The 20,408-nt window shown below is 47.0% G+C and overlaps 6 protein-coding genes across 6 annotated transcripts; 5 read left to right on the top strand and 1 right to left on the bottom strand.

Moving 5' to 3' along the window:
* Positions 1 to 1,931: 1,931 nt before the first annotated feature.
* PGRI_068980 (ribosome biosynthesis protein MAK16) lies at positions 1,932 to 3,006 on the top strand (the record flags this gene model as incomplete). The annotated part of the gene is made up of 2 exons (XM_040794612.1): positions 1,932 to 1,990; positions 2,103 to 3,006. 2 exons carry the CDS (start codon positions 1,932 to 1,934, stop codon positions 3,004 to 3,006), a joined length of 963 nt encoding a protein of 320 aa, XP_040648943.1.
* A 546-nt stretch (positions 3,007 to 3,552) lies between these two features.
* On the top strand, positions 3,553 to 4,248 carry PGRI_068970 (uncharacterized protein; the record flags this gene model as incomplete). The annotated part of the gene is made up of 1 exon (XM_040794611.1): positions 3,553 to 4,248. One exon carries the CDS (start codon positions 3,553 to 3,555, stop codon positions 4,246 to 4,248), a length of 696 nt encoding a protein of 231 aa, XP_040648942.1.
* Positions 4,249 to 5,758: 1,510 nt separating this feature from the next.
* PGRI_068960 (putative MFS sugar transporter) lies at positions 5,759 to 7,488 on the top strand (the record flags this gene model as incomplete). Its single annotated transcript, XM_040794610.1, has 2 exons — positions 5,759 to 6,329; positions 6,389 to 7,488. The coding sequence occupies 2 exons, from the start codon at positions 5,759 to 5,761 to the stop codon at positions 7,486 to 7,488; spliced, it is 1,671 nt and encodes a 556-aa protein (XP_040648941.1).
* A 1,361-nt stretch (positions 7,489 to 8,849) lies between these two features.
* On the top strand, positions 8,850 to 10,029 carry PGRI_068950 (uncharacterized protein; the record flags this gene model as incomplete). Its single annotated transcript, XM_040794609.1, has 3 exons — positions 8,850 to 9,122; positions 9,177 to 9,863; positions 9,904 to 10,029. The coding sequence occupies 3 exons, from the start codon at positions 8,850 to 8,852 to the stop codon at positions 10,027 to 10,029; spliced, it is 1,086 nt and encodes a 361-aa protein (XP_040648940.1).
* Positions 10,030 to 12,421: 2,392 nt separating this feature from the next.
* Positions 12,422 to 13,541, bottom strand: PGRI_068940 (zinc-binding alcohol dehydrogenase family protein; the record flags this gene model as incomplete). The annotated part of the gene is made up of 2 exons (XM_040794608.1): positions 12,422 to 13,211; positions 13,276 to 13,541. The coding sequence occupies 2 exons, from the start codon at positions 13,539 to 13,541 to the stop codon at positions 12,422 to 12,424; spliced, it is 1,056 nt and encodes a 351-aa protein (XP_040648939.1).
* Positions 13,542 to 14,453: 912 nt separating this feature from the next.
* Positions 14,454 to 15,638, top strand: PGRI_068930 (uncharacterized protein; the record flags this gene model as incomplete). The annotated part of the gene is made up of 1 exon (XM_040794607.1): positions 14,454 to 15,638. One exon carries the CDS (start codon positions 14,454 to 14,456, stop codon positions 15,636 to 15,638), a length of 1,185 nt encoding a protein of 394 aa, XP_040648938.1.
* Positions 15,639 to 20,408: the final 4,770 nt, after the last annotated feature.

Raw genomic sequence — 20,408 nt, 5'->3', positions numbered from 1 at the left:
CGCCAAAGCTAATGCAGAGTCATCAATATAAACACGGGGGCCGTTTTTGTTATTTGTAAGCTGTTTATTGTTCCCACGTTTCTCGGCTTATCTTCAGCTCAGCTGAATCCCCTGTCAGATCTAAAGTCTCCGGCAGTCATTTACGCTACAGATAGCGTGATTGACTTTAAGTCTGATTCGTCAGGTAAACTGTCTGCTTGGCAGAACTATATAAATTTCTTTGCATCAAAACTATTTTCGACATGCCTTAGTTTCATGCAGTTTCACAGCATATTTTTGTCACCCTTGTTCAATCTTGCTTAGATACTCGTTTTCAAACCCTTCAAATGGATCTTTCATTCTCTATACAAGGTCACTGTCCTAGTCAAGTCCCACTAGTGGAGCTCTGCATTCCAAACGAGCGATATGAGCGTCGGAAGCTGCAAAATCGTCGCTCTCAGCGCACACATCGTAGTACGGTTACCCCAATCCAATGCAGTGCAGGTACTATAGGCATTGTCAGACGCTAACAGACATCGATAGGTCGACGAGGAGGGAAAAGCTCGGACCAAACAGCCGGGAAAGGCGACTCAATATGCACATCAAGTCAACCAGACTTTCCTCTCACAGAAATACCAGCGAGCAACGTTCCCCGAGCAAACCATGGACCAGAACCGCCCCTTCACAATGCTTGTTCTTACAATTCATCGCCAATTCAGAGCATGCCTGGGGCGGATGCTGGACCGATGCCATTTCATCTGAATGATCTTGATTTGGGAAATCTCCCTGGAACACAGAGTACAAATTCACACTCTGGGTTTTCACTTAATGCGGGAGAGCAAAACGGCTACATCAGTTCAACCCCTCCATGGGATATGATTAGCCCGGTACAGCAATATGAGCAAAGGGCTAGCATGACCCAAGAAAAGGCGAATATGGACATGAATTGGCCCTTCAATACTCTCCCGAAATCGGAAGATCTGGGGCCGCGTTATCCATGGACGCCACCTGAGTTGTCAACCTCAATTCACGGCGAACAAATGACTCAGATTCCAGGTCAATCCAGCATGGAGTCAGCACCACGCTATCCCCTTACTCCCCCACAATCTCTCACACCCCAATGCAATTTACTCCAGTCACCTGGTCCAAAGATTGAGGCCAAGGAACAACCTCAAGACTGGCACTTACCTCTGCATATAGCAGTGGAACAAGGGCATGAACTAATTATTCGCGAGCTTCTGAGAGCGTCAGTGGGCATCAATGAGAGCGACAGCGCCGGCCGGACCGCAGTTCACATAGCCGTTCACAAGAAGCAAGAGGGTGTATTAAGAATTCTTCTAGAACATGGACCTGATGTCAATGCGACAGATAAAATGGGCTGGACTCCTGTTCATCACGCAGTTCAAAATGGCTTTACATCAGGACTGAAGCTTCTACTCGAACACGGAAGCAATTTGGCACTGCGGGCCCCCAAAAGATACCCATGATCTATGCTGTGGACATAACGCGAACACTGGATATGTGAAATATTAATTTAGCTGGGTGTTTCAGAGCCTTCGTCCGATGGTCATTAGAGATGGACAAAGTGAAGGGTGGCTCCAACTGATAGATCTCCTGATAGCAGCCTAGAATATATAGAAGGAGTTTAGATTAAATAAACATGGTTAATACTTGTTCCCAGTTCGTTCTAATATAGTTATCATGAATCTAGATAATCAATTCGAAGATGTCGTTCCCTGTAAATTCATCAGGTACCCCAAAGTCGTTGGATGGCTAGAAAGGCGGATCCGCCTTGATGTCCAATGACGTTGCGCGGAATCGATAAGGAACCACGTGATCCCCCATCTCAGGAAGGCGGTCAATACATATCGAATCTTTTTTTTTTTCTTCAAACATCTGCTGCGTAGACTCAAGGACCAACCACTTTTTCGGTTGCCAATTCCTCGCCCATCATGTCTGACGAAATTGTCTGGCAGGTTATCAACCAGCAATTCTGTTCCTACAAACTCAAGTGAGTATTAATCTTCTCTCGCTGGTTTCCAGTCCGCAGAACCTTTTCATCTCCATTAAGCATGGACAGAAAAACAAGAACCTTTCACTAACCATTCCAACCTTCTTTCTAGAACAACAAAAGACCAAAACTTCTGTCGCAATGAATACAATGTCAGTGGTCTGTGCAATCGCCAGTCCTGTCCTCTAGCCAACTCGCGGTATGCGACGGTGCGAAGCGATCCCGAAACAGGCGTCATGTACCTGTACATGAAGACCATCGAACGAGCCCACATGCCTAGCAAATGGTGGGAGCGTGTGCGCCTATCTTCCAACTACGCGAAGGCTCTCGAGCAAGTCGATGAGCGTCTTATCTACTGGCCCAAATTCTTGACGCACAAGTGCAAGCAGCGTCTCACCCGCCTGACGCAGGTCAACATCCGCATGAAGAACATCGCCAAGGAGGACGAGCGTCTTGGAGAGAGAGTCGTTCCCAAGCTGGCGCCGAAGATCCGCCGTCGTGAAGAGACTCGTGAGCGCAAGGCCGAGTCTGCCGCTAGAGTCGAGAGAGCCATTGAGCGTGAGCTTATTGAGCGTCTACGCAGCGGCGCTTACGGTGACCGGCCACTCAATGTCGAGGAGGGCATCTGGAAGAAGGTTCTCCGCGGTCTCGAGCGGGCTGGTGACGGTGAGCGTGATGTGGACATGGATGACGGCGAGGAGATTGAGGAGGAAGAGGAAGAGGGTGTCGGTGAGGTCGAGTACGTCAGCGATCTCGACGAGGAGGAGGACCTTGAGGATATGGAGGATTGGCTGGGTGTCGACTCAGCTGACTCCAGCGACTACGATGACGATGAGAGTGATGATGACGACAGCGAGGATGAGGATGACGAGGAGGCTAGCGCTGATGAGAAGAAGCCCAAGCCCAGTGCCAAGCGGAAGCATGCTGCTCCCCAGGCGAAGCCTCGCAAGAAGGGACCTCGCATCGAGATCGAATACGAGACCGAGGGTGCTGCCAAGGACCAGGTCATGGCATGATTTTGTCGATGTTAAAGGATTTGGGAAAAGTTTACCTGATCTTGCATGGCGTTCGGGCTGTCGATTCTTTTGTTTCATATTCTTTATTTTGTGCTAGTGATTGGGCATCATACCCTGCTATATTGCATCCACTACAACTCACGATCCTAGATTTTCCAATGTCTATTTTATCTTCATTGTACTCCTCGATATCTCTGTTATTCCTGAGATTTCTGAATATAATTTATTTGAGACAAGACCTGAATTGCTTTATTTAGGTGAAACACATGATCACGTGTTAACTATCGCCCAATGATTGTCCACTTGTCGTTGCCTTTCATTTTCCTTTGAACAACTTCACCTTAACCCAGAAGCCGGTTCTTCTGTTAATACCCCCATTAATAATCCACTGCAATCATCCTCATCTTTTGTCCAACTCCTTGGCCTTGAAGCTCTTGCATTGGGTCCCCACAAACAAAGGTCCAGCTCCGCGCCAACCCACCCCGCACCGAAGCTGCCATTCTGCAGACCGGGCATTACTCAACCCCACCAATCAGCTGCCACAAGATGAGCTCATACTTCTCATCCTTGACCACCTCTTCGGCCATTTCTGGCCTAGGCTCGCGACTCACCAATCTTCGTCGTGCCATTACGCTAGGCGACGAGGGAGACGACCCCGACAACGAAGACTGCTCCCACATCTCCAACGCCCTTCGAGCCTACTACGCTGAAAAGGGCCGACCATTCCCACCATGGCTCCCACAAGACCCCAAGGGCCCATCTCCGACCCCCTCCCGCCAGATTGCGACTTCACAGCTACCCTCTGGTGGCTACAACCAAGGGTCCGCCAACACCGGCCGGAACGGTGGTCTAGGTGATCTATGGGGCGATTCTCCATCCCAAACATCGCTCCCACAGACGGCCAGTCTTCGTCGCGGACGTGGTGGCACAGCACCGCCGCTCGCCTCCGCCAACAGCGCGCCGTCGGGCTCCTCCTCCTCGCCCGGGCCCGCTCTCACACATTCTCAGTCCTACTCGCCTGCTGGATCGGGCTCCCCCCATCCATCTGGAGCGCGGCCATTGCCCAGCCAGCGAGCTGGGTCATCTCAGTCTTCCCAGGGTCGTCCGAATCTCGACCGTGTTGGGTCGGGTGGTGGTTCGGCCCAGGACCGACTGCGAGCCAGATTGCAGGGAGGAAGGTCTCCTAGTCCTCATGTTGACCCTAGTGTCCGGAAGCCTGTTGGAGCACCTGGAAGACGGTGAAGGTGCAGATGCTTACATTGCATGGTGAAGAGCATGGCGTCGGGGGTTATTTTATGTTCAATGTTTACCGAGTACATACATAATGGCAAAGTTCATTCAAACATTCCATCATCGATGGTCAGGTGATTCATAGATCTGTGCCGAATACATTTATATGTAGCGCGTTTTCGCATAGATTTGCTAATTTGACCTTTTCCCCCACGCTTTGGGGATATATTAGGTGGAATATCTCACTCTTACGGGCTACCCGACTCTGACTTACCACCGAAGGGGTAGAGATCACCCTTTCCAACCATCCAACGAGCTAAGATATGCGATGGCCCCCACAATCGGCCTTCGCAACCAAGAATTTTCAGCCATCAAAGCCAAGCAGCAGCCAGCGAATGACCATCTTTTGCTTGCGTTAAGGAAAATCAAGCCTTTTAAAGCGATGGGGCCATCCCGTGTTTGACTGGGCCGTTATGTTCGGAGTATAACGCAACCCGCAAGCTAGTTTAACTTCTTTTTCTTCAAATGCAGGTCATTGGCCAAGTAGGAGCAGCTGACAAGCCTCAATCCATATTCGAAGCTTAATTGACAAAAGAAGTCATAATGTGCGCCCCATTTTCCCCGAGATGTCGCCGAGTCCTCCCCACGGGGACCCCAACTCAGTTGGATACCGAGTTCCTAGCGTCTTTCAAGTCCCGGATTATGTCCGAGATGTGGCCCCTCTTCTTCGGCTATAGATATATACAACTTCCGGCGTCGAGGTTGTTTTCCTTCGCAAGATTCATTCCGTGCAAAATACAGTTATACCGTGATATATGCCGACACAACGGGAAGCCGGGAAGATTCCAGAAGTATGAGACCACATTTGACGGCATTGTCGATCTGAGGTCTGAGGGTTAATTACACGGATTGCCTGTTGTGTACCTAGGAATGGTCGACATAAGCTTTGATGGTACACGATTCGCCCAAAGTCCCGATGTCTTGAATCACTCCACATTCCAATCCCTGCTCACATACGGCAAGCTGCATATTCTAGCCTTGGTCCTGTTTCTGTCTCCCGGTGAGCCCGCCTTTTCGTTCTTCATCTTATGATTAACGTGATCACCCCGGACTGGCCTGGTTCCCCACTTCTCTCCACACATGAGAGAGTACAGTATGCATACGGAGTACTTCAGACCGAGTCTAGATTCTGACTCGGCCAACGGCCAATCTCAACAATGTAGCACCTCCTCATATGGCTTTTTGACTTTGTTTTGGGCCCGAACCCCTACACCGTGCCTTTCTCGTGCGTAATGTCAAACAGCCGCCGCTGTGATCGTCATTGGGACGACCTCAAATAGTCTTGCCTTTCCCCCCTAGCTATGTCAGCTGGTGTCATTGCTCGACCCATATTTTCTTTTCATTTTCTATAAATCCTGGTCCTTGCTCCGGCAGAGCCCGAAGTGACAGTTCCACTCCACTGTTATACTTCATATCATCTAATAGTCCCACAAACCATCTCCTGATAGAGGTCTCATTTATCATGATCGACCTCAAAGATCTTGAGGTGCCCCAAAACGCGCACAACGAGAATAAAGATGCCGTCGCCTTTGAGATGGACGATGTGGCGGAACAAAAACTCCAAAACGGGAGGAGCGAAGCCGTCATGGACGCGGAACTGCAGCAGCTCGAAGAGCAGATACACAGTGTCCCCATTTCCCGCTACGAGATGACCCTGTCCAACCCTGCTGCCTTTACCTATGTTCTCGTCGCTTTCGCGTCTATGGGAGGTATGCTGTCTGGTCTTGACCAATCGCTTATCAGCGGTGCGAACCTCTACCTCCCCGTTGATCTAGGCTTGTCTTCGGCAGACAACAGTCTAGTCAACGCCGGCATGCCGCTTGGAGCCGTTGCTGGTGCTCTTATCCTTTCGCCAGCAAACGAGTACCTTGGTCGTCGTATGGCCATCATCGTCTCCTGTATCTTGTACACCATCGGCGCCGCCCTGGAGGCTGGCGCTATCAACTTCGGAATGATCTTCGCTGGCCGATTTATTCTTGGCGCTGGTGTCGGTCTGGAGGGTGGTACTGTTCCAGTCTATGTCGCAGAGTGTGGTATGTACCTCATCACGCTCACCCCACCTATATCCAATTCTAACTCCAGTATCTCCCAGTCCCCCGCAGACTCCGCGGTAACCTGGTCTCCCTGTATCAACTCAACATCGCTCTGGGTGAAGTCCTCGGCTACGCCGTCGCCGCAATGTTCGTCAGTGTGGAAGGAAACTGGCGTTATATCCTAGGCTCATCACTAGTCTTCTCAACAATCCTCTTCGTGGGCATGCTAGTTTTACCGGAGAGCCCCCGATTCCTAATGCACAAAGGACGCGAGATCGAAGCGTACGCAGTATGGAAGAAGATCCGTGGGTTCAATGACTTCGAAGCCAAAGACGAGTTTCTCGGCATGCGACAAGCCGTCACAGCCGAGAGCATAGAGCAAGCCCAGACAAGAAAGTATCCCTGGATGGACTTCATCACTGTTCCTCGTGCCCGCCGCGCAATGGTGTACGCCAATATCATGATCTTCCTCGGACAGTTCACGGGCGTAAATGCAGTGATGTACTACATGTCGACGCTGATGCAGGCAATCGGGTTCGGCAACAAGGACGCCGTCTTCATGTCACTTGTCGGAGGTGGAGCACTGCTGATCGGCGCCATCCCGGCCGTGCTGTATATGGAGCGATTTGGTCGTCGGTACTGGGCGAACGTAATGCTCCCTGGTTTCTTTATTGGCCTTGTGCTCGTCGGTGTGGGTTACACTATCGATGTCGATAAATACCCCGCCGCAGCACAGGGCATTTACCTCACCGGTATTGTGTTGTACATGGGTTTCTTCGGCTCGTACGCTTGCTTGACGTGGGTCGTTCCTTCCGAGGTTTTCCCTACGTACCTGCGTTCCTATGGCATGACAACAGCCGACGCTAACTTGTTCCTGTGCTCGTTTATTGTTACGTATAACTTTACCCGGATGATGGAGTCTATGCAGCGAATTGGACTGACGCTCGGGTTCTACGGTGGTATTGCTGTCCTTGGCTGGGCTTACCAGATTATCTTCATGCCGGAGACTAAGAATAAGTCCCTTGAGGAGATCGATGAGCTGTTCTCGCTTCCTACTGCTGTTATTGTTAAGCGGAACTTGAAGCAGACAGCGCAGGTTATTCGGGATTTGTCGCACTTCCGTGTAAAGAAGGTGTTTTCTCCTGAACCGTATAACTAGCCTAGTGATGATTATTTGCGAAGTTGGATGATAAGACAGGGGACATTTTCGGTTATGTATTCATGGCTCATACATCTTTAAAAACGGTGTAATGCGGTGATGAATTGATACGCTATTTGAACACGGGCTGATATCTTCGAGGTTATTCAATATGAATAGGGGGGGCGTTAGGTTGTCTAGGTAGGTAGTAGCAAAACTAGTAAGCAAAACTCATCTGACAACCTGAAAACCTGACAACCTGACGAGAATTTCGCCGATTCAATATAATTCCAATTCATGTTCAGCAGGAACTTTTATTATACAAATATGATACATAGTTTTTCTTTCTCTCTCTCGCCTTCTTCTGATTACCAGGTTTCACTCTCTGCTCTTCTTGTCTCACTTCCTTTCCATTCCAGGCTTTACTCTTATATTGCTTCTTAGCTTCTGTTCTGCCTCTTCTAGGAGACATTTCTGATATCTTTTTGTGGATCCTTTGGTCTTTGCCCCCAACTTGACAGCCTGCTAACGCCTGCCATCATGGGCTCCCAACTAAATTTTCGCTTATTTGGGAGCTGCTTGATCGAGGTCCCAACCAGGGAAGAGCTCGATCGGATGTCGCAATATCTACCGCTCTTGGAGGCCTTTGAGACATCGCTCAAGACTCGTATGCGCTCTTATTTCTTGATGGTCAGACTCGTCAACAACAAACTAATGTATATACAGGGGTAAAGGAGATGTGGGACCTTGGCACTGCCTTTGAAGAGCTAGTTAAGCAAGATACAATGGCTTGGAAGAGTCTGGGGGTAGACCGATCACCTCATTTCGTACAGCCTAGCGGCTCCATTAAGTCGCCTCTTGCCGTCCATCTTTTCAACCCGACCTTTTTTGTTGCAGATTCACACAATACGATGACATACGACCTCACAAACCCTACAATTCGCTTGTTATATGAGTGTGGTCTATCATCTGACCACTGCTTTATGTTTGATGAAATTTGTCGCCGAGAACGAACCGATGATTGTCTTTTTTTCTATACAGAGGATCTGCGCCGCCCTCACCGATATTTCATCCGAAAGGTCCGGGAAAATATGTCTGCGGCTGTAGAAATCTGCTTCGGGGAAGAAGCCTTTAAAGAGATACGCAAAACTGCTCGTCTGGTTCGTTTTCCTTTGTGGGGAATGTTCAAGTCTGTAAGACTTTGGCTCGAACTTGGTGATTCGAACTCTATGAAAAGATTCATCATTCAAGCCTATCATCCTCAATTTTTCTCCAGGCCTGGACGTTTCGATAAGACGAGTTCTGGGTTTTTCAAGACTTATGGGAGACCACAGGATCTAGCGATTTTGATGGCTATCCAGCTTGCTGGGCTTCAGCATCAAATGAAGGTCAAGCCTAAATTTTTTGAACTTCATTTTGTCCGAGGCAAATATTCTCGGCTGAGTCCCAAGCAGGACTTGGATAGGAAACAGCATTTACGAGAGGCTCTAGATGCCTTCCGGGTGGCATTTCCGGAAAAATTTAAGGATTTCGAGCTCAGGCAATCTCTTAGAAAGGAAGAGAGGGATCTATTACAAAGACTCAAGGATGTCCCTTCTGAATCTGTAGTGCCTATGCATACACACCCGAACGGTCCCATCTCTGAGGAAGAACAGGTAAGTTGTTCTCCGAGCTTCAGAGCTCCAGAGCTTCGTCTAATCAGCCAATAGATATTTCGCCTGAATGCGAGAAATAAGGAATTGCGTTCTATCATTACCTTTTTTGAGAATGTTGTTAAAGAAATGGAGCCTTTCCATAGTGAGGACAGGGATGATTACGCCGAGTCTGAGATTTTCGACTTTGTGGATATTCCGGCTTCGTTCCGATCATGGCTCCGGTCACAGGATGGTCTTAAAATCCGTGGTCTCCCAATAACAAATCGAGAGGCACTGGAATCGGCATTTTCTCTTCTTGGCAAAGGCCGCATATCAAACCTCGATCAATTCTCGACTGAATATCTCGCCCGCATGGTCGGAATCATGTACATCCGGAAAATCACCCGAACCGAATCAGGATTCAAGCAATGCAAAGCGATCCCTGGAGAGCCCGGGAAATTAATTCATCTAAAATGCAGGGGTTGCGCGAGATCAGTTTTGGATGACGCTTTTCCTTTCTTTGTGGCAGAATTGCCAAGTTGTTATATTATCGAGGTTGTTCGAAGTGCTCAAAGAGGTGGCAATGGCTGTGGGCAAAACGGCTGCAAAGGAAAGCCAGGCCTCATCCCTGCTCAAGCGGTGCAGCACTATACCCGTATGGAAACGAGGGCCATTGCCCAGACTAAACGCCGCAAGGCAAACTGGAAGGCCCCCCTATGCCGCACGGGTAAGGACCTGGAAGGTTGTGCTGAGACTGTTCGTGTACGTTGCCGGGGCTATGGTCAAGGTAACCAAAAAATAGAATGCGGCCGCGAAAGAGATTATGACACCCCAGAGTGGACAATTCACTCACCCGCTCGCCTCGTTCAGCCTCGGCTCAAATGTGATTGCGACTGTAGAAAAAAAGACCACTACTTCGAGCCTGTAGATAAACGGATTGCCACGATTTCTTTCACAAACTTGCGGAAGATCTATCGGGGCTTTTTGAACGCACACTGCAACTTGGCTGATTACCCTAAGCTTCCCAACATAATTTTCGACCTCGAGATAAACGGAAACCCTAAAAAGAAGCCCAGGACGTATCGAGAAAGATTTGAATGTCTGAAGAATGCCAAAATGGCTTTGACTGGCTCGGATCAAACATCATCACCATACGGATAGGATATTTTGCCATCTAACTTTGATAGCTTCGTTCAATATGTGAATACTATGTGGGTTTCTAATATTGTTATACTCCGAACTAGGGCTACATATATGTTGTAATCGTAAGGTGCCCACGGTAATATCTTAGTCGCCATCGATTAAGTTGAGCTCAGAGGGCTCATTTCTCAGGCTTTCATACACTCCATGGTTAATTAACTAGTTAGTTAAATAAGTAGCCCCAGGGCTCTTTTATTGCTTGCTCATAGAAAATGGTAACTTCCCGCTTCCTAGCTGGTCTGGTTTGTAGTGCTAGATAAGGGTGAAATCATCATGACATGGGGCGATAGCTCAGTTGGGAGTAGCGTGCGATTGAAGTTCGCAAGGTCGCCGGTTCAATCCCGGCTCGCCCCATTTTTTTCCTCTTTTTGTTTTATGAGGCTTCTCCATCAATGTATTCGAAGGGGTAACTGTCAAGTGTTGATTCTCTCAGTCGAAATTGATGATGTTATTAGAGGTCATGATTTTGCTGAGGAAAGTGTGACATGGTCAATATAAAAAGTAATTTTCTATGGTGGTGGGCTTGGCACGATTACTTTTTTTACCTCATACACAACACAACATAACCCTAACTAACTAACCTCCCTTGCTCAACTTTCTCAGAATATAGGAAGGTATGTAGAGTGTGCATTATAAACAAGGTCTCAATTACTTCCAATATTCCAAACATTATATCATGAACCTTATAACAAGGATCATCAAGCAGGTATAGATAGATGCTCAAAGCAAGTGAATGAATGAATGCTTCGTCACTTTACCTTACTTCCTACAACTAACTATCTTATGCTTATAATTAATTAATTAATCTTAGTAGTATATCTATCGAGATTGGCCCCTATTAGATATTTCTTTGTACTTAAACTAGTTCGAGGGTTGGAAAAAAATGGACGCGTACGCTGCGTAGGTACCTTTTGTATGGTGTTGCCATATAAAAGATACAAAAAATGGGGCGAGCCGGGATTGAACCGGCGACCTTGCGAACTTCAATCGCACGCTACTCCCAACTGAGCTATCGCCCCATTTGATGTTGATAGGCAGCTTATTTGAAACTACAGTTTCATCTTTTATATGTCGTTTGTGGCATGAACACATGCAGGTGGTTCTTGCCAAGCCCCTTATGACCACGGCTCATTGCTTAATGCAAATGTATGTTCTATTCAACTAACATAAAATAAGGTACTACGTACGAATTCCTTGACTCGCGAATCATATAAAACAAGTATACGTCCACTATCAGAATCTGAAGTATCTGAAGGGAGATATCCTTAGAAGCAAACTATTGCTAGATAGGGCTTTTCATATAGATAAAGCGTGAACAATTTTCGGACGCTGTTTGAAGACCCCTTCCCTTCATAGTCAACCATTCATTCATGCTATAGCACTATGGTAATGCCAATTTCAGAAATTAAAACTTACATAGAGCTCCGTACATGGTATACGGACAAAATTGCAACATAGAATAGTTGATTTTGTTCAACATCTGTCGGATCTTCAGTCTAAAAACTAAATGATAGATAGGCACGTGAAACCCTAACAAAGAGTACATTTCTGATACCCTCCTCCCTGGCCACTCCTTCGAGTATTTCAACCATTAGACCAAAAAAAAAAGGTGATACCCAGATCAATTCACGGAATTGACCAAAAGACAAAAAAAACAATGGGGCGAGCCGGGATTGAACCGGCGACCTTGCGAACTTCAATCGCACGCTACTCCCAACTGAGCTATCGCCCCATGCTATGTTGATTTGAAGCCAATCTGAATCTATGTTCCTAAATTAAAGTTGCGATTCGGAGACGAGGGCAATGCAACGTTAATATTAGGGTTAGCAATGCGAGGGGCAAAAAGTAAGGGGATAGGTACATATGGTACATATGTAGACAGTAAAGATATGGCATCTTATCGGTCCATTGGTAAATAATTTGTACGTAATCAATATATTCAAGATAGACATGCATTCTTATGTCTTAACTAAAGTGTTTAAACTATTGCTAGTAGGGAGCATGAACATGGCTGAAAGTAATGACCCAGCGTAGATGATATAGCCATATCAGGCATATTTTAGCCAGCGTGCCAAAAGCCACAATTTACCTTCTTGGAAGGGAAACGATAAGCAACGCGGTTACAGCTCCACCACCAGCTTTGTGGCGCTGACACCTGCCTTGCACTTTTCCAACGCAGATTGAATATGTTCCAAACCCTTACCGACGACAAGCGGAGGTGGGAGGCACTGGAGCTTTCCAGATTGCAAGGCAGGTGTAACATAATCCTCCCAGACAGGCGTCGCAATATCATTGACAGCAAAGATCATACCGGCATTGACCTTCGCCGGGAGATTAGTAGCAGGAGGAGGAGGATGCACGGATGCAAGATGTCCTCCACCCAACTGATCAAGAATGGTGATGTCGTGAGCGTAAGTCTCGGGAGTACCTATGGCATCAAAGATGCCAACAAACTCGCCACCGTTCTTTCGAACTGCGTCGGTAACCTTGTCGACAAGTGAAGTATCATTGCGATCGAATACTTCAGCAGCGCCGCACTGCTTGCTGAATTCAAAATTGTGTGCCCCGGCAATGGTAATGACGTGAAGTCCGGCTGCTGTAGCAATCTGGGTCGTCATCGAGCCAACGGAGGATGAGCCACCATATATCACAAGCGTCTTGCCGGTGGGTGGCGCTTCCTCCAGGGAGGGGTATGGAAGGCCCAGTGCCGGTGTGTTTACACCGGGCATGGCGAAGCCAGACTCCTTGAGGGAAAGCACGCAGACAGCTGCCTCCAATGCGAACGGGACCACAACACCATCCGTGAAAGATATTTCATCGGGAAGTATGGCTGCTTTGTTCGCAGGAATTACCGTATAGAGAGCGAATGCACCGTCCTCGGAGCGCCCACTAGTCAGATTGATAGCATGTCTATTTAGGAAAAGTAGAATTAGTCCAGGATTTCTTGATCTGGATATTCTGTCAAATAACACACCCAATTACACGATTCCCTTTCTCAAATCGTTCGACATCCTTTCCCACTTCATACACCTCACCGGCGATATCGCAGCCGAATATAGCGGGCCATTGCTTCACAAAGACCCCGGCATCTTGCATGTGACAGTCGAGGGGGTTAATGGCAATCGCAGCGTTTTTGATGACGAGTTCTCCTGGACTAGCTGTGGGCAACGGGGCATCATCCACCTGTAGTGGAGAGCCAGCTTTGGTGAGCCAAGCAGCTAGGTTCTTTGGAATAGACATCTTGATAGAAGTATGAGGAAACGTAAACTTGTCTCAGAAGAAAGGTGAAATGAGATGTTTGGGTTGAGCCGATAGTTATATAGAACACATTTGGGGCAGACCTGCTGAACTATATAAATACTGTAGAACTTTCGCATATATTATGATTGATGCCTAGGGAATGGTAATCAACAAGCCCAAAGCACCATTATTTCAAAGCAGATAGGTAGTAAATATTGCGATGTATAAGAACGTAGAACCGCATGTGCCGTTCTTACGAGAACCCTATATGCCGTTCCCTCAATGCCGACTTAATACCGGACTAAAATTACCACTAGACCCGTTTTGGAAAGGTGCCAGCCGCTGGTATTCATGCAGAACAACCAGGTAAATAACAATAGACTTAGATTCAGTCAGATGTTTACTGATAATTCATTGCTACGTACATATGAGACATTACCGATTCAACGTTGATAAATTATACAACACGATCAAAGTCTCATAATGTTTCTATTAATACGAGGATGAGCTCTGAATACGTCAACGGCAGCACATGGTTCCGCGTTATCTACGCCGCATTGTTCACAATCTTCTCTACCCCCAACCTCCACCCTAGAAAGAGGGTTGCCATTTAAAATGCGACTTGGCCCACGGGACCTACTCGAGTATAATGCAAAATACAAAGTGGTGATCTGCCGAGAGTGCCACTATGCCATTCAGAAAAATGCGTTAGGGAGCCATTTGCTCCGCCACAAAATTTACCGGGAAGAAAGGCTTCATTTGCTATCCACTATCCATCAACTCGACATCGTTGAACCGGGTAATCTTACACTTCCTAGCCCAAATACAGGGCCGATTGATGCCCTTCCCGTAGTGTCTGGGTATTCTTGTACCATGACCGGGTGTGGGCATCTCTGTGCAAGCTCTAAACGCATGAGCCGCCACTGGAGTGATGTCCACAATGCCAATGGACCGAATGATTTTGCTTCTCACGCGCGTTCGGTCAATCTACAGACGTTCTTTCGCGGCACAAAACTCAAGTATTTCGAGGTCTCTGTAGAAGACACAGTCCTGGAGCCACAGGGTTTCGATGAAGGGGGTGGACATGATAGAGAGGACTCTAGTATGGATGATTTGCCGCCGTTATCACAGCTGATATCACCTTCTGAGTCTTCTCCCGTCGTGGATCTTGAAACATTGGCCTATTTCCATCATTTCATTATTACAGCTTGTCTAACGCTTCCTAAAATGGAGGATTATTTACCAGCGTCACAATACTGGGGCGTTTACGTTGTTTCGTTGGCTCTACAACAACGGTGGCTAATGTGCGGGCTACTGGCCATTTCTGCGTACCATTCAACCACGCTCGAGGACGAAACAACAGCACGGCAAAAACACTATGAGCGGGCAACAAAGCTCCGTTCCGAATTCTTCGTTGGATTCAACGAGATAATAAACAATACTCCCAGCACTGAGGCTACCGAGACTTTCCAGAAAACGAAAAAGGCAGCAATTCAAGTCAGGGGCATTGTGAGCTGTGCGCGGTGGACCGTGACAGGGTTTACTGCAAATCAAGAGATCGTTCTGGGCCCTGCCACGGCCCTGTCCAAGCTAGAGTCTTTACTATGCGATATCCGATACTTTGCGTCCTCTGAACCGGGTAATTTTCTAGAAACCGAGAAGGGTAATCGCGGTGATATTCAAACATCTCCGAGGTCAGACACCTCCACAGAATCTACCGCGTTACTCAACCGTCTTCAGATGCTCCCTTATCGCATGGCCGAGATATTCGGGAAACCAGATCATGAGCAAGATGCCCTGGCTGTTCTACTCGGCATTGGAGCCTTGCTCCGATGTTCTGATGATTTATCAGGGCCGTGGCAAGGTATAAGCGCGTGGTTAAACAAGACCACTGACCACTTCAGTCATATGGTTTTACTTCAAGACCCAGCCGCGCTTATCGTGCTAGCCCACTGGGCCGCCATTCTGTTTAAACAGGCTGAAGCTTATGAGTGCTGGTTCATACATGGTTTTTCAAGGGCAATTGTTTTGATAATTTCCGAACATCTTTCTACGGATGATACAGTTCGGATATTAGTTGAAGGCCTGTTGGAGTGAACTAATTCATGCGGCTCTATTGAGCTCCGTATATATATCTCCTATCTAGGTAACACGCGCAGGTCTTGGTGTACCAAAAAATGACGACTTGGAATCCTAGCAAAACTTAGTAAATAAGGAGTATAGTAGAGATTGATTAGCTAAATAGGAGGGTGTTTGTCTCTAGTCATCCGTGGTGAGTCTTCTAAGCAGACTTATGCTCAATATCATCACAAAAAGTCCAATACTGGCTGACGCAATCAGTGTTATGGAAATCCATCCCAGCGCCATCGCTGCACCTCCCACGTGACCCGAGACAGCGCCATAAGTGAGGATTTCGGTCATTGTAGCTGTGGCACTGCTGTTGATGTGTTGCCACAATACGGAGACGAATCCAAATCCAAAGCTAGCAACTGTAAAGAGTAAACAAAGGTGTGACACCTCTGTGTTAGGAAATGGCTTCACCTCGCGCATTGAGCCGGTTTCGTCATCAACTTCATCATGCCATCCAGGGAATGTTGATAGGAGTATAAATGAAATGAATGCTAAGGCCACCGTGACATATCTGTGTATAAGGGCCATCAGTATATTGCATCAAAATAGCAACCTGGATGGAAATACTTACATCAAACCGTCGAATACAATCTTCTCCTTAAACTCATTCGCAATCATGATCAAATTGAGTGGGTCGGGTATGATCTCCGTACTTGTATTCCCATTTTTAACATATTTTTGCGCCTGGATTAAATTAGCCAACACCTGTGCGTTGGCAGAGCAGATGCGTCCTGTATGGCTCTGCGTGATACAGATCCCCATGTATCCCGCTCGCACTTCAAGGGTCGTTCCATTGCCAGCTTGCGTCACATTGTGAGTGGCATGTGCAATAGCTAAGCTCACTTGTCCGGTTGCTGTAGACAGAGCCTCTTTCGCTGTATATTTTAGCGATAATAAGTATATATTGCTTAGACCGTTGGAAGAAGAGCAGCCCGCAAGTAGAATAGCTTGGGAAAAGAATTAATCAATAAATTTCGAGGGTAAATAGAGTTAGCGGTCTCACATAGGAAAATAATTGAAATCAATAATATGATCATCAAAACATGATGGTAACCGATTAAAGGTATCCACCGGCCTTTGAACCATGTTAGCACACATATCCATTCGAATACTGAGGATCGTACGTATGTTCAAATTCATCTTTATACGAATGATATTTGGTAGCAAAGGTGTAGTCGGAAGATGAGGGGTAAACAATAGTGAGAAAAAAACGAGAAAAGACAAGGCAAACTGCGAGCTGAACATATAATAACCCTAAACCCCTCCAGGGCTAGTGCCATGCATATGGTTAGCACGTGACTACTCAGTCCCCTTTAGCCATGAATTTCATGTTCTATCTCTCCCCCAAACCATTCAATTCTCTCATCTGAAACGGATAGTACCTATGAAAGTGCAAGGCATGATCCAGCGTTGCTCGATATGGCCGGAAAGTGCCCAAAAAGAGACAATTAACTTTGTTGGATGATCCCATATCCCATGAATGACTGTTGGATTGCTTACGGACTGAGCGATCCATTGTTTGCTGCATGTTATAGGTACAAATACCCTGCTTTCTTATAGATATGCTAATTAAAGATTTCCTCCTGCTCTTCTTCCCACCCCAATAGCTGTAACAAGCGTCATTAGAATCACCGTCATCATCACAACACCCACAGTCAGCCCACTCTTGATACCAATAGCTAGTGGGCGCGTCCAGATGAGTGCCAAAGGCATCCCGATAAATGCTGCGGCGAACGTCAGATATATCAAAGCCATTCTAGCCCACCAAGGTGCCCGGCGTAATCCGTCCATGATCAGGTTTGGTAATGCGTTCCGATACAGCGGCTTAGATCTTCGCCAGAATGGAACCCCCACGACGAATATAACAATGAAAGCAATAGCGATACTGACAGCATCCCGGATACCGGAATCAAGCTCGCGGGTCCAAAGCATCCCGATTGGGATCGCTGATGCAACTCCATTCAACAAAACGAAGCTGATCATGAAGCCGAACACAGCCCAGAGCCTTTTTGCTACTAAGCGGGTTCTTTTCACAGCCAACTTCAAAGTACCGGAAATTTTGGTACCCAGTCGACTTCCTATTGACTGAAAGATCAGGAGCATCGGAAGCGATCTAGGTGGCACAGATTGACCATTCCTTGCTGCATATTTCCTGACATCATGTTTCACAGCTGTCTTGATAGACATCAACCAATGGCTGCGCATAACCATACGCATAAAATATGCAAATGATGTCACGACAATAGCCACAACAAAAAAGTTACTGATAGGAACTGGATCTGCAAATGGTTCGATTTGCATACCAAAGACAGAGGCGGCGAAAGACATCGGGATAAAAATGAACGCGAGTTCGGTGAGTCTTGCCACAGCATGAGCCTCGTCAATTGAGCGTCGACTCTCCAGGAGAGCCATATTTGAATTCAAAGACGTCGATGTTGTTTGAAGTCGATCAATAATGCGATCAATACTCTTCCACAGTTCATCTCTATCTTGCGTAATCTCCATTTTCATGGATGCGACCTCCAAGAGTGAGCCCGGAGAATGGAGCTTTATGAGAAACTCAATAAAGGGCTCGATGGAATATCTCAGCTCTGGAAGTTCCCGCTGAGCACGGTTGATGATATTTCGCCATAGGCTCAATCTATCCTCCATCTTCACATCATCTATAATCTCGATATCTATTTCGTCAAGGACCTGTCGGAGCTGATTGAGAAGCGTCATGGTGTCTTGTTTAATAATTCGGGTCAACGCCCTGGCCAGGCTATGTGATCCCCGCTGCACATCGAGAGCGCCACAGATCTCTGATTTGGTTGACTTTGTTTCCTGGAGTTTGCTCTCCAACTCTGCCATCGATTGCGGCAATTGAAATATGCGGTCTAGGTCGGCTGAGACTATCTGGCGGGGAGCTATCTGTTCGATGATAACCGAATCCAGTACTTCGCGCTTCTTCTCGGAAACTTCCCGTTTCTTCTTGGATTTGCGTTTCTTTTCAGGTTTGCCATTTTTTCGTTTATTTCTGCCAATTATCCAATCAGTAAACGAACGTTCATCCCTGACACGTTGTGGTTGCTCTTCATCGATGATAAACTCTTCGACATAAATCGTCTGCTCAATGGAGGAGTAGTGCGACGCATCCTCCTCCTCCTCCTCTTCCTCCTCATCATTCTCGCCGTTTTCTTCCTGAGAGCCAGTTGATGCCGAGTATCTACTCCGTTCCATAGATGAATAGCGCGTCGCATTATCACTACCATTCTCGCCATTTCCCCCTTGAGAACCATAATGACTGCGTTCCATAGAGTGTTGGCCATCGTTCTCGCCATTCCCCCCTAGGGAACTAGGTGGTGTCCAGTATTGACTCTGTTCTGTAGAGTGGTTGTCATCATTCCTACCATTCTCTCCTTGAGAACCAGTTGTTCTCCAGTATTGGCTCAGCTCCCCGGAGGGGCGGCGCGACATATCATCACCATCGTCATCAGAGCTCTCATATCTTTTCTCGTGCTTTTTTCTTTTTTTTCTCTCGCTATTCTCTCGTTGCGAACCAGCTGCTATCCAGTATTGATGTATCTCAGATATCTCTGGCAAAGGGTCAAGAAGTACGATTACTACACATGGCCTGTCAGTATCTCGTGTGGGGTTTCTACTTCATGTATATCACTTACCAATCTCGGTGTCTTGATACATGAGCTTCTTTCTCCAAATTGACACTCTCTCCTCTAATCCACACACTCTTTTCGATCTCACTGTCATTGCTGGATCTGTCCACAAACCCCAGTCTAGCCGAAATATGTTCGTGAGGATTCCCGTCGTAACAGACCTTCCCCGGGTGAAATGTGTTACGCTTTCCTTAAGCAGATCTTCGAGGTCAGCATTCGAGAAGTATGTTGGACGTCGATAAACTGGTCGGATCCACCTGAATGACATGTAGGATTTCTCGAATGATGCTGTGCTCCAGTTTCGAGCTGGTGGACTGTCGTATTTTCCGCCGGCATAGCCAGAATTCAGTAAATGCTCTTCGAAGAACTCGGGATTGATGCTGAAGTTTTCACCCAGTTTGTCTATCACGGGCTTGGAAAGATCTTCCACAAAGATGAGTCTTTGGCGTACATATTCTGGGACGTGACGCATGTCTGCGATGGCCGCTGAATCATCGATATATGTTGAATAGGATACGAAGTCATCGCGATAGTCGTAGTATGTGATTGAAGTCTTCCCGTGACGAGAAGCTTTCCTGACATTTCCATATTTGATATGTTCAAGCAACCTTCCAGCATTCTTGATTATTTTTTTGTATGATGTTGGACTTCTTTCTTCTATTCCGGGAGGAGTAATCTGTACTATATCAGCCATCGGATCTCCTTGACTAGATCTTTGACTAGATCTTTGACTAGATCTTTGACTAGATCTTTGACTAGATCTTTGACTAGATCTTTGGCTGGATCTTTGGCTGGATCTTTGGCTGGATCTTTGGCTGGATCTTTGGCTGGATCTTTGGCTGGATCTTTGGCTGGATCTTTGGCTGGATCTTTGGCTGGATCTCTCTGTGGTTCTATCCTTTCCGCGATCCTTGGCTTGTTCTTTGCCTTGATCTTTGGCTAGATCTTTGGCTAGCTCTTTGGCTGGATCTTTTGCTGGATCTTTGGCTGGATCTTTGGCTGGATCTTTGGCTGGATCTTTGGCTGGATCTTTGGCTGGATCTTTGGCTAGATCTTTGACTAGATCTTTGACTAGATCTTTGAC

Source organism: Penicillium griseofulvum, assembly GCF_001561935.1.
Source record: "Penicillium griseofulvum strain PG3 chromosome Unknown contig_92, whole genome shotgun sequence".
Classification (NCBI taxonomy): Eukaryota; Fungi; Ascomycota; class Eurotiomycetes; order Eurotiales; family Aspergillaceae; genus Penicillium; species Penicillium griseofulvum.
This window is presented reverse-complemented; position numbering and strand designations above follow the sequence as displayed.